This window comes from Protomyctophum parallelum (assembly GCF_964188405.1).
Source record: "Protomyctophum parallelum genome assembly, chromosome: 3".
Classification (NCBI taxonomy): Eukaryota; Metazoa; Chordata; class Actinopteri; order Myctophiformes; family Myctophidae; genus Protomyctophum; species Protomyctophum parallelum.
Genome location: NC_139698.1, coordinates 49,571,720 through 49,586,757, shown reverse-complemented (window position 1 = coordinate 49,586,757; position 15,038 = coordinate 49,571,720). Strand labels below are relative to the sequence as shown.

Here is a 15,038-nt window from a genome sequence, read left to right as displayed (position 1 = left end):
TGGGGCATATCCTCCGACAATCTTGTCCTCCTCCGCAACTAAAAACACACATAGAATACACACATACACATACAAATTAGATATATTGTCCTCCATAAACTGAAGGGAAGTCAAAACCGTTGGGAACCAGTTGAACATACAAATCACTTAAATATGTCTAGGGAAAAAGGTAAATGCCTTGAGGATATTAAATCATATAGGCCTATACTCACAAGCAGCTCCGATGATAATAATAATTTGTATGGTGATGATAGACGGTATTGTTTTTTTTAATTTTTTTTAAGAATAGCATTTCAACCATAAACTAATATATCATCATACTATAATTCAGTCAATGTCTGTCTGAATGTGTGTCTGTCTGTCTGAAACACCGCCGTATCTCCTCACTGAATGCACCACTCGCTCCCACTTTTCACACGGGCATTGACCATAATAATATGGAGGTCTTAACGAAGCCCCTTTTCCAATTTAATCATCATCATCAAATCATATCATCATACTATAATTCAGTCAATGTCTGTCTGAATGTGTGTCTGTCTGTCAGAAACACCGCCGTATCTCCTCACCGCCTGCACCAATCGCTCCCACTTTTCACACAGGCATTGACCATATATGGAGGTCTTAACGAAGCCCTTTTTCCAATTTAACAAATTATAAATGAATAATGAATTTATTAGTGAATTAAAAATGAGAAAACGCACCCAGGGCGCAATACCCCCTGTGACCACAAGGGGGGGAGGGGGGGATATCTCACAACGGGTAAGGGCTAGTTACTAGAAATGTGTGCATTCTTACTACTAACATCACAATTCATATAGTTTATTCCCTAATGTAAGGGACTCACATTCCTAGTAGCTATCCATATACTTTCTTTGTTCACAACACATTTGCACATTGCATTGCAGATGCTATCCTGCACTGGTTTAAAAATAGAAAAAGAAGCGCTGCCAGGAACAATGGGTCTATATACCTGTGCTCTTTGGCGACTGATGAGCAAAATCAAACAAAGTACTGCTTAACTTACAAATGGTGTGGACTACAGACTTGCAAAGAAAATACATTTTCACTGGATGTTAAAGAGAATGGTGTTATAGTGAAACCTAACAGACCTATTCCGGGTTGAAGATTTACTTAATAGCAGCAGTATAGAGTATAGAAGTGTTTAAATCCTGAAATAAAAATTGGTATAATAATATAATATGAGACCATAATATTGGTTGGAGTACAAACACAATCACAACAAAGTCTTTGAGTCTGAAATACTTTATTATGCAAAATGAAAGAAATAGAGTGTTTGAGGTATGATGGCTGAGGTGATGGTAGATGTAGCCTACAGGAGCTAGGATCAGACTTAGGAGCTGGCCATGGTTTGCTCCAGCCAGTCGTTGAACAGGCACACCTGAAAATGGAGACGGAAAAGATTTAACATGCTCAGCTTGGCTTTTGACCTGTATTTATAGGGTATAGTTATTACCCTTAAGTTTTTATGGATCAAGGTTCCAGGGTTTTATTTCTACTGCAGTTGAAAGGTCTTGTATTAGCGATTCCTCCTAAACATTGTGGATAATAAGACCCATAAGGAAGACGTTTGAGCCATCCTGTACCTTAGCGTAGACACCAGGGTGGTCCTTCTCAGCACAACCGTAACCCCAGGACACAACACCCTGCAGCTCACCGTTACACACGACAGGGCCACCAGAGTCACCCTGTGAGAGAGAGAGACAGAGAGACCGAAAGAGAAAGAGAGGGAAAGTGGAACAAGACATAAATATATTTCTCAATACAATTCAACATCAAAAGCACCAATATTATAAAAGGAATGGCCCCCTGCAGGTGAACCCAGTTCACTATACAGTACCTGGCAAGAGTCCTTGCCTCCCTCCAGGTATCCAGCACAGAACATGGCGTCAGTGATCTGGCCAGGGTAGGCGTTGTCACAGTCCTCATGGGACAGGATGGGAATGTCCAGGCACTGCAGCTTGTCACTGTCATCCCCTGGGGTTAAATACAGGTCAAAGTGGAAATGGCTGAAAACAACAAAGGAAAAGTAAATCTGCATCTATATGCTTTTATCGGAGCATATAGGCCTAAAGAATGCAACATATAGCATTAAGGATGCAACCATTATGATGACATTTGGTTTTAATGTCAATGTTTCTGAAACGGGTTATTATGATGAAGTAGTTGAGGAGCATAGGGATAGTTTGCGTTAATTTGTCTAAAAGTGGCAAATCTTGCACAGGCCCAGGGGTTCTCAACGTTTTTGGCTTGGGACCCCCGGAAATGCTTTGGCTTGGCCATGTCTCGTAACTTTTTAAACAGGTGCTGTAGCCTACACTCACAGTAGCTCATGGTGTTGCCCCAGCCAGAGACTTTGCACATGGTTCCAGCGGGAGCGCAGGAAGTGGGCAGAGCCACAGCCTTCACATACTGGTTGAGGGTGGCAGGCTTGCTCAGCTTGATCAGCATGATGTCATTGTTGATGTTGTAGGAGCTGTAGTTGGGGTGACGGATGACACGGGAGGAGGAGATCCACTGCTCGGTACCCTCATCAACCTCGATGTGGTGCTCGCCAAGACGAACCTGAACGCGGCTGGAAAAGAGAGAGAGGTGTGTGTGAGAAGGATAGGCTCATATAGTTCCTCTCCACTTTGCATGTTATTTTAATCAATGATAATGAGTAGGCCCTATGTTATTTATTAATGACAGAATATAACTAGCGGTCAAACTGTGGGCCTTCTGTCTATCCTGGTTAAGGTATATTCTTATGCTTCATGACTCATGAGGTGAGTTAATCAAGACAAAAAATATTAATATACTGTATCAAGGGTTGTCTTACGACTTGTAGCAGTGAGCAGCAGACACAACCCAGTTCTCGTTGACCAGGGAGCCACCACAGAAGTGGTAGCCAGAGTTCAGAGACACTGTATGGGCCTGGGAGTGTTTCTCACACTCATATCCTCCGACGATCTTGTCCTCCTCGGCAACTAAAAACACACACAACGGAATACACTATTAGATATTTTGTCCTCCATAAACTGAAGGGAAGTCAAAACAGTTAGGAACCAACATACAAATCACTTATGTCTAGGTAAACAGGTAAATGCTTTTAGGATCTAGGCCTAGACTCACAAGCAGCTCCGATGAGCAGAATGAAGACCAGAGACCTCATGGTTGCTGTGTGTTTCTGTTGATGAGTGGACTTCACCTGGACCTCTGTTTATATGGAGTGGTCAGTCCCTCCGTACAGTGGTCAGTCCCTCCAGGACACTCCCCACACCCTTGGTGGACCAATCAAGATGTTCAGATGCAAAATGACCAGACCAAAATGTGTTGCTTCTAGGAATTTGTATAATGATAGTATTAAAAAGAAAGGGGGAGAATAGCATTTCAGCCATAAACTAATACATTACAAGAAATGTATGCTTTCTTACTACTAACATCACAATTCATATAATGTATTCCCTAATGTAAGGGACTTACATTCCTATCCATAAGCATTGCAAATGCTATCCTGCGTTGGTTTACTGGGCTATAGACAATGGTGCTATAGACCTTTGCTCTTTGGCGACAGATGACCAAAAATAAAATAAACACAAAAATAAACACAAACAACAAAATAAATAAGGCAAGACATGAAGTGACCTGGGAAAATATTAAATCAGTGTAATAAATATTTACACTACACCAAACATGATCACAGTGATCAAAAAACATTATCAATCAAATATAACCATCAGAGTAATCGATTTCATCATTTAAACTTGGAACATTGTGGTAACGATCCAAAAGGGTTCCCGTTGGAACAGTCTTTTGAGTCTATGATATCCTGCATAATTTGTACATTTTGATTTTGATGCATAATATGTAGTAATATGAACAGATATGAAATGAGTGGACTGTCCAGTGGATCCTACCAGTGAGCACACAATGCGTTTTGAAAATTATGCAATTTGTTTTGTTTCTAATCCTGCATGGAACTACAAGCCACGTGTGGTGTTCTGCAGATGGCCTGGTTCACACACACATGAAAAGAGAGAAACGACATGCATGTACCGCGCGCAGCGCGCGCGCGCACACACACACACACACACACACACACACACACACACACACACACACACACACACACACACACACACACACACACACACACACACACACACACACACACACACACACACACAGAGAACTCCACTTGTGGCTCATAGCTCCATGCATGTCAAAATTAGAAACTAAAACTAATTGCATCGTGTTCCTGTTAATTTCATATGTTAATTTTCCTACATTATTATTGCATTGTTCATAGCACCAAAATGTACACATAATGCATAATATCCAAGACCATTTGCAATGCTTGCATGCTCAAATTTGTTAATCCAATTGTTAACAAGAATGGGAGTTCATGCCATTAATTAATACATTGTGATATCAGTAGTAAGAATGCACACATTTCATTTATTATTTAAATCCAGAAAAGGTAAACATGCTGTTCATTTATTTAAGTAAGTACTTTTTCTTGTGTTTCTTGTGTTACTAATAATTCCTTACAAGAGCAAAACATTTTGGTCGTTTTAGTACAACTATGATAGTATCTGAGCAACCTGATTGGTCCACCAAGTGTGTGGGGAGTGTCCTATACGGACTGACCTCTCCATATAAACCTGGGGTCCAGGTGAAGTACTGTACTCATCGACAGAATCACACATCAACCATGAGGTCTCTGGTCTTCATTCTGCTCATCGGAGCTGCTTGTGAGTATAGGCCTAGATCCTAAAGACACTTCGGGCCCTTGCCCCTTATCCCTAAACTTATTTGCCATTCTTTACTATTTTGAAAAACATTTAAAAATAGTTCAGCTAGCCGATCTACATTGACACGTTGTGAGCTTGTAGATCGGCTATTTGATCTTTTTTTTAAAGCTTTTTCAAAATAGTAACAAATGGAAAAAATGTTTAGGGATAAGGGGTAAGGGATATCAATATACAGTAGCCCTTGAACTGTTTTAAATTCCCATCTGTTTACAGAGGACACAATGTGTAATAGTATATTCCATGTGTGTGTTTACAGTTGCGGAGGAGGACAAGATCGTCGGAGGATATGAGTGTGAGAAACACTCCGAGCCCCATGCAGTGTCTCTGAACTCTGGCTACCACTTCTGTGGTGGCTCCCTGGTCAACGAGAACTGGGTTGTGTCCGCTGCTCACTGCTACAAGTCGTAAGAAAACCTCTGATATAATATTTAGAATGCATTTTGATGAACTCACCTCATGAGGTGTATGGAAAACCTCTTAAATGTACGAATTAAGATGTGATATGGAAAACATCATGATTTCTAGCTACCTTGTAAACTTTCTCACGTACAATTTGACCCTTCCTGGCCTGAGATTTTTACCTGTACATCCTGTATTCTGTCTTCCCTGTTTCATTGTCTCCCAATTTCTTTCATAGCCGTGTTCAGCTTCGTCTTGGCGAGCACCACATTGCGAAAGATGAGGGTACCGAGCAGTTCATCTCCTCCTCCCGTGTCATCCGTCACCCCAACTACAGCTCCTACAACACCGACAATGACATCATGCTGATCAAGCTGAGCAAACCCGCCACCCTCAACCAGTATGTGCAGGCTGTGGCTCTGCCCACTTCCTGTGCCTCTGCTGGCACCATGTGCAGAGTCGCTGGATGGGGCAACACCCAGAGCTACTGTGAGTATACAGGATAAGCTAAGTTACTCGTGAATCTGGTGAAAATGTGCATATAAAAGGTGCATAATTTACACATTATACATTATGTCCAATGGTTACTCTTTAGTCTTTACCATCTTCATCTGTTTCAGAAACATTTACATTAAAACCAAATGCAATCATAATGGTTGCATCCTTATTATGTTGCATTCTTTATGCTTTGATAAAAGCATAGATGAAGATTTATTTTCCGTTTTAACCATTTCTAATTATTTTACCTTATATGTACCTCCAGATGATGACAGTGACAAGCTGCAGTGCCTGGACATCCCCATCCTGTCTGATAGGGACTGTGACAACTCCTACCCTGGCATGATCACTGACGCCATGTTCTGTGCTGGATACCTGGAGGGAGGCAAGGACTCTTGCCAGGTACTGTAGTCAAGTTGTCAACAGGGTTCACCTGCAGAGGTCTTCCCTCTCCACATTCTGAATAGTAAAGCAATGTGTTAGTACAGCCTATTGGTCGTTCCTTGTACAATATTGATGTTCTTGATGTTGAATTGTATCTCTCTCTCTCAGGGTGACTCTGGTGGCCCTGTCGTGTGTAACGGTCAGCTGCAGGGTGTTGTGTCCTGGGGATACGGTTGTGCTGAGAAGAACCGCCCTGGTGTCTACGCCAAGGTACAGAATGACTCACATATTGAAAACGCAAGGATTTGCATTGCTAAACAGCAGCAGCTATAAACGAATCTGAGAAAAGAGGCGTGTATCTTTTTGGCTACCAAGCAAGTGTATTGAAATCTGGTCTTGTCTTGTCTTTTTCTAATCATTAACTAGCTATAGTATACACTACAGACTATATTATAATTATAATAGTATAAAACTGTCAATATATTTAATTCATTTTTGCTTTTTTTGTTACCATTTTACTTTAATCTAACTTTAGAATCTATTTATTTTATAACTAGTAATTATGACTATTATTTTATCCATCCACAATATTAAGAAAGCTAAATAAAAATGTCACTGCCTGCAATGTAACAATAGCTGCAATGCATGTGACAATACAACCCTGGATGATTGAACCATATCACATATTATTTCTGTCTCCATTTTAGGTCTGCATTTTCAATGACTGGCTGGAGAAAACCATGGCCAGCTACTAAGTCTGATCCTACCTCCTGTAGGCCTATCTTACAACTACCATCACCTCAGCCGTCATACCTCAAACACTCTACCTCTGCTAAAGTCGGACAGTCCCACTTTATTGTTATTTTCCCATCTGGCATAATAAAGTCTTTCAGACTTACACATTTGTTTGTAATGGTTTTCATTGTGTTTCTACTCCCCGCACATATACATGATTTCCTACCTTTTATATTACAGCAAATTATTTATTATTATTTTTTTCTTTGCCTGGATTGGGAACAATAATGCTTTGCACACCCATTGTGACCGCACGGACCAATCAAGATGCACCCTTCAATAGAATTCAACATGATAAACTCTCAAAACATAACATTATTTTAATTGTAGTGAACAGCAGTTTGTATTTGGTATTTAATGTCTAAAACCGGGAAAAATAAAGTGCAAATTCACGCTTTCATTCAGGTTACCAGCACTGCAGTGGCATATAGACTTCCGTTCCCGCACTGTCAAAATCTTTTCATTCACAAAATCCCAATTTGAGCAATACTATTCAATCGAATTCTATAACCAATCTGCAGCCAGCCAATCAGCGATTGAGCGCCGTTCTATCAAATACCACTATCAAGGGTATGCGCGTGACATCATCGTACCTGGAAGTTATGCGGGAACGCCCACTGAGTGGCAAAAAACTACTTTCTGGCCTTGACAGCCCATTCATCCAAGCAGAAAAGTCCTGTCTGATTGCATGAAACACAGTAGAATGTTAAACTCACCAACATTGCAGCTGAACGAAAAGCTTGAATTATCCTCTTTCTATCTGCAAAGTTTTTGTTTCATGAAAATCCACCATAGAAACGTTATGAGCTACTTTCTGTCAAGAAATGCCCTGCATTTGATTATTTTTCTAAGTGTCAGAGTTTGGTGCTTGTTTTCAATAAAACATTGTGTGACATTTAGAAACAGGTGGTAGGCTACGCTGGACGGTTGAGTGATTTCCAACGAGCGCTTCCAAACGCCATGCTGCTCAATGTTTTGCCACTCAGTCTAGATGAGGGGGGCGTGTCCTGATGGGAAAATCATGCATGTGCATAATTAGAGACACACTGAGACTACAAATGTCACGCCCCCAAATGAGACAGCGTCCCCACTTCTGGTCCGTTGGCACGGTGTACTGCAGGCCAGCCCATAGAAGTCCATTGAAATTCAACTGTAGTTAGCCTACTTTTAAAATAATATGAAATTAACTGAAGACTATATTGATTTGAATAAAAATATGTTTCCAAATGTATGAAGTGTCTTCATCAACATATATTGTTGATTTCTCAATAGAGGATGTATTTCACATTTAATTTACCACTTGAATGAGTTACCCATAATGTTAACGGAGCAGAGGGGAGACGGCAGACAGAGAACCTGTCGCTTTTTGTGTGACACTATTACTATTACTATTACGAGCGCCGACTTTGAAGAGTGGAATTCTCAATATACATCTCGATCCCGACTGACTTTGTTATTCATGTCTATATTTTGAACATCTCACAGGCTTACTATATATGTTCTACCTACCGCGGAGCTCCGACGGTGTGTTTTACCGCTGTCAACTTGACGTATACACCGTATATTATTGTACATTGTAGGATGTATATTGAGATGGCAGGTAGGCCCTATGTGACATTGAAAAGGACAAATGAAACATATGGGACACTTTATTAGAACACGCATTTAGCAGACGCTCTCAATCCAGAGCGATTTACATTAAGCAAGAACAAAAAAGCATGGGAATACATATCACATAAAAAGCATTTATCATGAAACATTCGAAAGCTAAGAAGTTAAGAACGTAACAGTGGAATATCTATATAATGAAACTATACATATATACTATACTACGCTATAGAGTGTCGCAGTCCCTCCCCGTTTCAGAACGACGAGTGGCCCAGGAAATGAAATGCAATGCATTTCTCCCATAGGATTTTCTTTAAGTATTTATTTAAAGACGGTTACGCCGCGGACAAAGCCAACTCGGATCGTGACAAATCATGACAATGAACACAATATTTTGGGCCGATCAAATCATTAGAAAGAAGAAAATAAAAGCAGGAGACAAGACTATTTGTTTTGTTTTTCTTCTTATAGATTATTTGATCGGCCCAAAACATTGTGTTCATTGTCATGATTTGTCACGATCCGAGTTGGCTTTGTCCGCGGCGTAACCGTCTTTAAATAAATACTTAAAGAAAATCCTATGGGAGAAATGCATTGCATTTCATTACCTGGGCCACTCGTCGTTCTGAAAGGGGGAGGGACTGCGACGCTCTATACTCTATTTCTCTATTTCTCACTCAAGCTAGGTCGGGAGGTAACAGGGGGTGCCTAGGTTTGGGAACCGCTGGCTTAGATGGAACGGGGTCCATATGCATAGGATGGATTTTTTAACACCACCTGTTTTTTCTTAATCCTTGAAGGGTGTATTTACTATTTATTTTATTCTGCCAGGTGACAGGCTAAAACAATGTCCCATGGGGTTCTGTTTTAAAGATTTCTTACACATATCCTGCCCCTAAACCGCAAGATGAAAACAATATAAACAATTAAGCTGTCACAGTCACAGACTTTTGTCATTCAGTCTAGGTCTTATATTTCTATGTATTGGTCCCTGGTCTAGTTTTCATGGTTCTATGTTTGTTTGCTCCAGCTGTGTCTCATTTTGTAATCAACCTTCTTGTGTATATCAGTCTTGTTCCCCAGTCAGTCCTTGTTGAGTCATTGTATCCTGTCTAGAGTTCTCATCGGGCCTGAAAATTAAGGCCTGGCCTTACCTACCCTACCTTAACTGGGTCGGCCCGAGGCTCGGCCTGACCCTAAAAAAGACCATAATGTTAGGCCCGAAAGCCCGAGTGGGGGTAAATTAAAATGCCACTATGGCCGCGGCGCCTTGCGCCGTGGTTCAAATGTTATTGAAGCGAGTGTGAACGGACTAGGCTAATCGCCGAAATAAAGGATTTATGTAACTGACGTTCATTTCCAACATTCTAATGGTTTCCAGCGATTTCCAGGGGTGAGTAAACATCTTTGAATCAAAGTAGCAGCGATCCTGAGTCTGAAGTGACGCAGTTATATGTCCAATACTGTCCTCGTTAACAAAGTGCAACTTTTTCATCATTCACTGTTGGCTAACGTTGTGCAACAGTCCAGAACAGAGCTATACAATATTATGACTTTTTTGATTGATTGATTGAAATCTTTATTAACAGTTGTAGAATTTACAGTACATTTTAAGCACAAACTCAATACAAAGACTGTCAACTGTGAGTGGACGACCCAATTAAGCATTACACTTGTTTACAACAGGGTCCACATTGTTCAATTCATCAAAACATTTAAAGAAATACAAACATTTAGAGACATACAAATAGACATTTCTCTGTAGGTAAAGAACAGAACAGGAATTCATCATATGGGAAGCAAAAAAGGGAAAAGATACAATATACAGTGAGGGAAAATGGGGTGGGGGGGTGTGGGGGATTCAGATTTTACAGAGGCCAGTTTCGAATTGCAGCCATCCGTAGGTGCCCTTTGAGAGCGGTTTTGAAGGAGTCAAGGGATTCACATGTCTTAATGACTGTTGGTAGGGCGTTCCACATTTTGGTGGCATAGGAGCGAAAATAATTTAGTCCCTTGTTTGTGCCGAATCTGGGTTGTACATGGTTTGTTGCACTCCCTCTGGTGTTGTGGGTGTGGACTTCGTTTACATTAAGGAAGTATTTAGACAGGTACATGGGTATCTTGGTGGTGTATCGAATCTTGTGGACCAGACCCATTGCAAGATGCTGTACTCTGTCGTCGACCCTAAGCCATCCCAGCCTGTCAAAGTGGGCAGGGGTGAGGTGGGTTCGGGGGGTGAGGCCAAGTAGGAGCCTGACCAGTTTGTTTTGAGAGGTCTGGAGCCTTGTTTTAAGGGCTTTTGAGGTGCTGTGGTACCAAGAGGTGGATGCATAGTCAAAGAAACCTTGTACGAGGGCTCCTGTTAAGGTCTTCAAGGTGTTTTTGCTGACCAGTGAGGAGATCCTGTAAAGGAATCTTGTTCTTTGATTGACTTTTTTGATTACGTTGGTGGCCATTTTATCACCGGAAAGATTGGCCTCCAGGATGGAACCTAGGTAGGTAATTTGATCTTTTCGTGTGATAATATTGTCACCCACTCTAACCAAGAAGCCATCTGCCTTGCTGAGTTTACTATTTGATCCGAAGAGGATGGATTCAGTTTTTCCCAGGTGTAAGGATAGTTTGTTATCAGCGAGCCAGGTGCAGATTCTACCGAGTTCAGAGCTGAGGGTCTTTTCAACCTGCAGTTTGTTCCTGTCCGAGACCAGCAGTGCTGAGTCATCTGCGAACAGGAACAAGTTGCAGTCACAAGCTGAAGTCATGTCGTTAACATAAATTAGGAACAGTAAAGGCCCTAGTATGCTTCCTTGTGGGACGCCACAGCTCACTGGGAGGGGAGGGGACAGTGTTCCGTTCTCCTCCACCATGTTCTCTCCCCTCCAGGTAGGATTGCATCCAGCTCACTGATGTGCTATCAAAACCAATAGCTTTAAGCTTGTTAACCAGTATGGAGTGGTTCACGGTGTCAAAAGCCTTTTGGAGGTCCAGCATGACCATGCCGCAGTATTTTCCAGCATCCACCTCGTGTTTGATGTGGTCGCTCAAATAGAAGAGGCATGTGTCAGTGGAGTGGGATGTTCTGAAACCAGATTGGAACTCGTACAGCAATTTATTAGTGGCAAGATACTTTTCAACCTGTTCATAGACTATTTTTTCCATCACTTTCGAGATGGAGCTTAGAATAGAAATAGGGCGGTAGTTGCCGGGTTCTAATTTACTCCCTTTTTTGTACAAGGGGGTTACTTTGGCCAGTTTAAAATCTTGGGGGACCTGTCCCTTTTTGATGGAGAGGTTAACTATGTGGGTGATGACTGGAGCTATGGAAAAGGCTGAGTCTCTGAGAAATTTCGAGGGAATATTGTCATGGCCAGTGGCCTTGTGGGGTTGGAGGGCACTCAGTTTTTTAAGTACCTCCTCGGTTGTTACCATTGCCATTTTAAAATCATCTTTACAAACACCAAGGTTTTTGTAGAAGGCTTTGATGTGCTCTACACCAAAACGCCCAGAGTGGGAGGGCAGTTTGCTAACCAGCTTTGTTGCAATGTTTGTAAAGAAGATGTTCAAGTGGTTGGCTACATCGAGTTTGTCAGTGATGAGGGTGTTATTCGATTTGATGTTTATGTTTCCGACCAGCCTAGTTGGTTGTTTAGTAACTTCCATAGCTCCCGAGGATTGTTTTTGATTTCCTCATATCCTCATTGATAAAGTTACATTTGGCTGATTTGGTCATGGCAATTACACCGTTTCTTAGCTTGTTACACTGGGCTTTTAGGTTGCACAGTTTGGTTTGGAGATCACTGTCGAAGCGCTTGCACTTGGCTAGTTTGGACTTGCATTTAAGAAGTTCAGAGCATTTGTTGTCTCTGGCTTTCATTGCAGTCAGTAGGCCTATGTCCGAATTCATCCATGGCTCCGAACGGGTTTTAATTGACCCTGACGGTTCTCAAAGGAGCCATGATGTTTAGTACTGATGTAAATTTGGTTTTAAAGCCAAGCCATGCTTCTTCGACTAGTGAGCTCCTGAGCACATCGGACCAATCCAGACTCTCCAGTTCAAGGTTAAGGTTAACTGTCAACTTGGCTATAAAATCTACTAGGCTACTGTAGTGTAGGCCTATATAGTTTACATTAATCATTGACATTAATCATTGACTCTCAAACTCTCAAACCCACCTACCACGCCGCCACGCGTAATGTTTGACATACAAACAATCAACATGCCGCTCGATTGCGTGTCGACAGCTTGCAGATCTGTTCTTTTGGGCACACAATGAGGCGCGCTGCGCTACGATGGGGAAATTAAATTGCTGTACAGCGCTATGATTTGGAAACCAAATAGCTGTAGCCTGCAGTGGACTGTAACATTGGCCGTAGGAACCACGGGGGTCCCCGGGGACACGTCCCCGGTGGGCCGAGCGGCCCACGGGGGGCCGCGAACCGTTTTGGGCCGCCGGCCACGGGGAATAAAAAAGCCTCAAATAGGGCAGGCACTTGGACCATGCGGCCGCCGCTGACTCGCTGTCAGTGTTGTGCGAGTGCGTGTGATTGACTGATTGTGATTACAGCCAGAGCTGCAGCTGAGTTATCATTCAAACGCCACACGTAAATGGAGAAGAGAAGAAAGAGAGAGAGAGAGTCAAAGACGAGAAAATGCCGAAACGTAAGGGGGGTGCTGAAAAGCAGAGGGAGAAAAAGGCAAAACAACTAATGCAGGACGCTAACTCTTGTTTGAAAATAAATGCCTTTTTAAGTCTAAAAAAGGCAGTTCTCCTCCAACTCCTGTTCAACTTGTCCCCAATGTCCCGAAAAATGTACCCCCTCCCCCGGTGTCGGTGTGTGCAATAATAAACACAGACAAAGTCGTCGTCGACAACAACAACAACAATACTGACGACCATTGTTGTGCAGACAGTGCAGTAGTTGAACAGGTAAGCAACAAGCATAAAGCATCATGCAGTTCAGTCAGTGGTGAAAAGTAACTAAGTACCTGTAACAATGACATTTTTTTAAATATACTTTTACTTAATCTGAGAGAGCCTCTAGTTCCATTGCAGATTTTGATTAGTAATCTTAATGTATATACTGGTATTACAAAATTACATTTCACATTATGTGCCACTTTCACATGATGGCAACACTTTTGTACTTTCACTCTAGTGAAATTAATTAACTAATTTCTGCACTGTCGTATTGCTACTTTTAGTAAAAGTTAAGCCAATAAAAACATTAAACATGCCAGCCAGGGATGGTGCATGTTATTTTGTCAGCATTGTGTGTTTGCTATAAGCTCACATTAATTGGTCAGTTTGTCTGTCTGCTAGTAGACTTGGGACTACAATGGAAACATTGTAGTTTTATAGCCCTCCAAGCAGAACCCAAATGCTACTGAAGTTTCTGACATTTGTTCGACCCAGTGCATTGGGTCCTGTTCCACGTCGTCCATGCCACCTGATTAAAACATTTACTGGCTCATGTTTACATGTTTACCGCCTCCCCGCGCTCTTTGACGATATTCTTCAGTATGAGGCTTTCTGAATATGTAAAGTATAAGTACCCATACATGCCGCTGCGAATATCTCCTGTGGCGCGGAAGCCGTTAAGTATTTTTAATATATGTTTGCCCGATTTGGAAGCTTGGATTCTTCTTTTCCTTCCTTGTTTATTGACACCTCATTGTACCGCCTATCTGGCTAGCTAGTGGCGCTATAGCTATGACACAGCAGATCAGAGGCAGGGACGTAGCCTCACAAGCCAACCGCACACCGGGAGGCGGTACAATAAACGGTAAACAAACAAGAAGAAATAAAGCGACCAAATCGGTCAAACAAAGATTAAAAATACTTAACGGCTTCCGCGCCACAGGAGATATTCGCAGCTGGATGTATAGCTACTTAAAGTTACCGAATTCAGAATAACTCAAGGAAAATAATGGCGTCACATGCCGCGGGTCCTATTTTAGAGAGAATCTCCACTTCCGCATATAGGAATTTCCATACGAAAATACAGTAGTGAGCAGGGACCCAACGTAAAACTCAACAAAATATCAGAAAAGTTTTACGTAGGGTCCCGAAAGGGGCTAGTAGTTTTAGTTAACCCATCATTTTAGCCTTAATGTCTAAAGTTTACTTTGTGCTGTGTACATTTCTGCCTTATAAAGTAATCAATAAATCAATGTATGTCTTCATTCCAATTTCCAACAGGTGATGATGGACAGGGAGGAGGAGGGGCTGCTTGAAGTTGAGTCAGATCCAGAGGACAATCGGAGTGACCAGGAGGACAGTGAAGACACTCAAGACAGTGACTGTGACAATGCACTAGTTGAACCGGTAAGCATTATGCAGTGCAGTCAATGTAAAGTAACCTTTACTTTGCAGATTTTTATTGTGAATACAAAACATACATTAACCACTTGGCTAATATATTTTGATGGTAACACCTTTGTACTTTTACTCTAGTAAATTATAGTTTGAGAATTTCTGCACTGTGGAACTTTTACTTAAGTGAAAATATTCATCACAGGGAGGTAGAATGTTATTGTAT

General features: G+C 41.7%; 2 protein-coding genes across 2 annotated transcripts; one reads left to right on the top strand and one right to left on the bottom strand.

Annotated features, from left to right (window-relative positions):
• Nucleotides 1-1,351: 1,351 nt before the first annotated feature.
• LOC310856005 (trypsin-1-like) lies at nt 1,352-3,202 on the bottom strand (the record flags this gene model as incomplete). Its single annotated transcript, XM_083761220.1, has 6 exons — nt 3,133-3,202; nt 2,840-2,987; nt 2,343-2,593; nt 1,859-1,995; nt 1,605-1,706; nt 1,352-1,399 (listed from the first exon to the last, which is right to left on the bottom strand). The coding sequence occupies exons 1-6, from the start codon at nt 3,170-3,172 to the stop codon at nt 1,352-1,354; spliced, it is 726 nt and encodes a 241-aa protein (XP_083617346.1). The 5' UTR covers nt 3,173-3,202.
• A 1,479-nt stretch (nt 3,203-4,681) lies between these two features.
• On the top strand, nt 4,682-6,915 carry LOC310856440 (trypsin-1-like). The gene is made up of 6 exons (XM_083761872.1): nt 4,682-4,754; nt 5,071-5,218; nt 5,452-5,702; nt 5,977-6,113; nt 6,264-6,365; nt 6,803-6,915. The coding sequence occupies exons 1-6, from the start codon at nt 4,715-4,717 to the stop codon at nt 6,848-6,850; spliced, it is 726 nt and encodes a 241-aa protein (XP_083617998.1). The 5' UTR covers nt 4,682-4,714; the 3' UTR covers nt 6,851-6,915.
• Nucleotides 6,916-15,038: the final 8,123 nt, after the last annotated feature.

Excerpts from the sequence above, each read along its gene's own strand:
- LOC310856440 (XM_083761872.1), top strand. The coding sequence starts at position 4,715 with ATGAGGTCTCTGGTCTTCATTCTGCTCATCGGAGCTGCTT. Across the intron at positions 5,703-5,976 it reads GGGCAACACCCAGAGCTACT|ATGATGACAGTGACAAGCTG; the intron begins GTGAGTATACAG and ends ATGTACCTCCAG. Across the intron at positions 6,366-6,802 it reads GCCCTGGTGTCTACGCCAAG|GTCTGCATTTTCAATGACTG; the intron begins GTACAGAATGAC and ends TCTCCATTTTAG.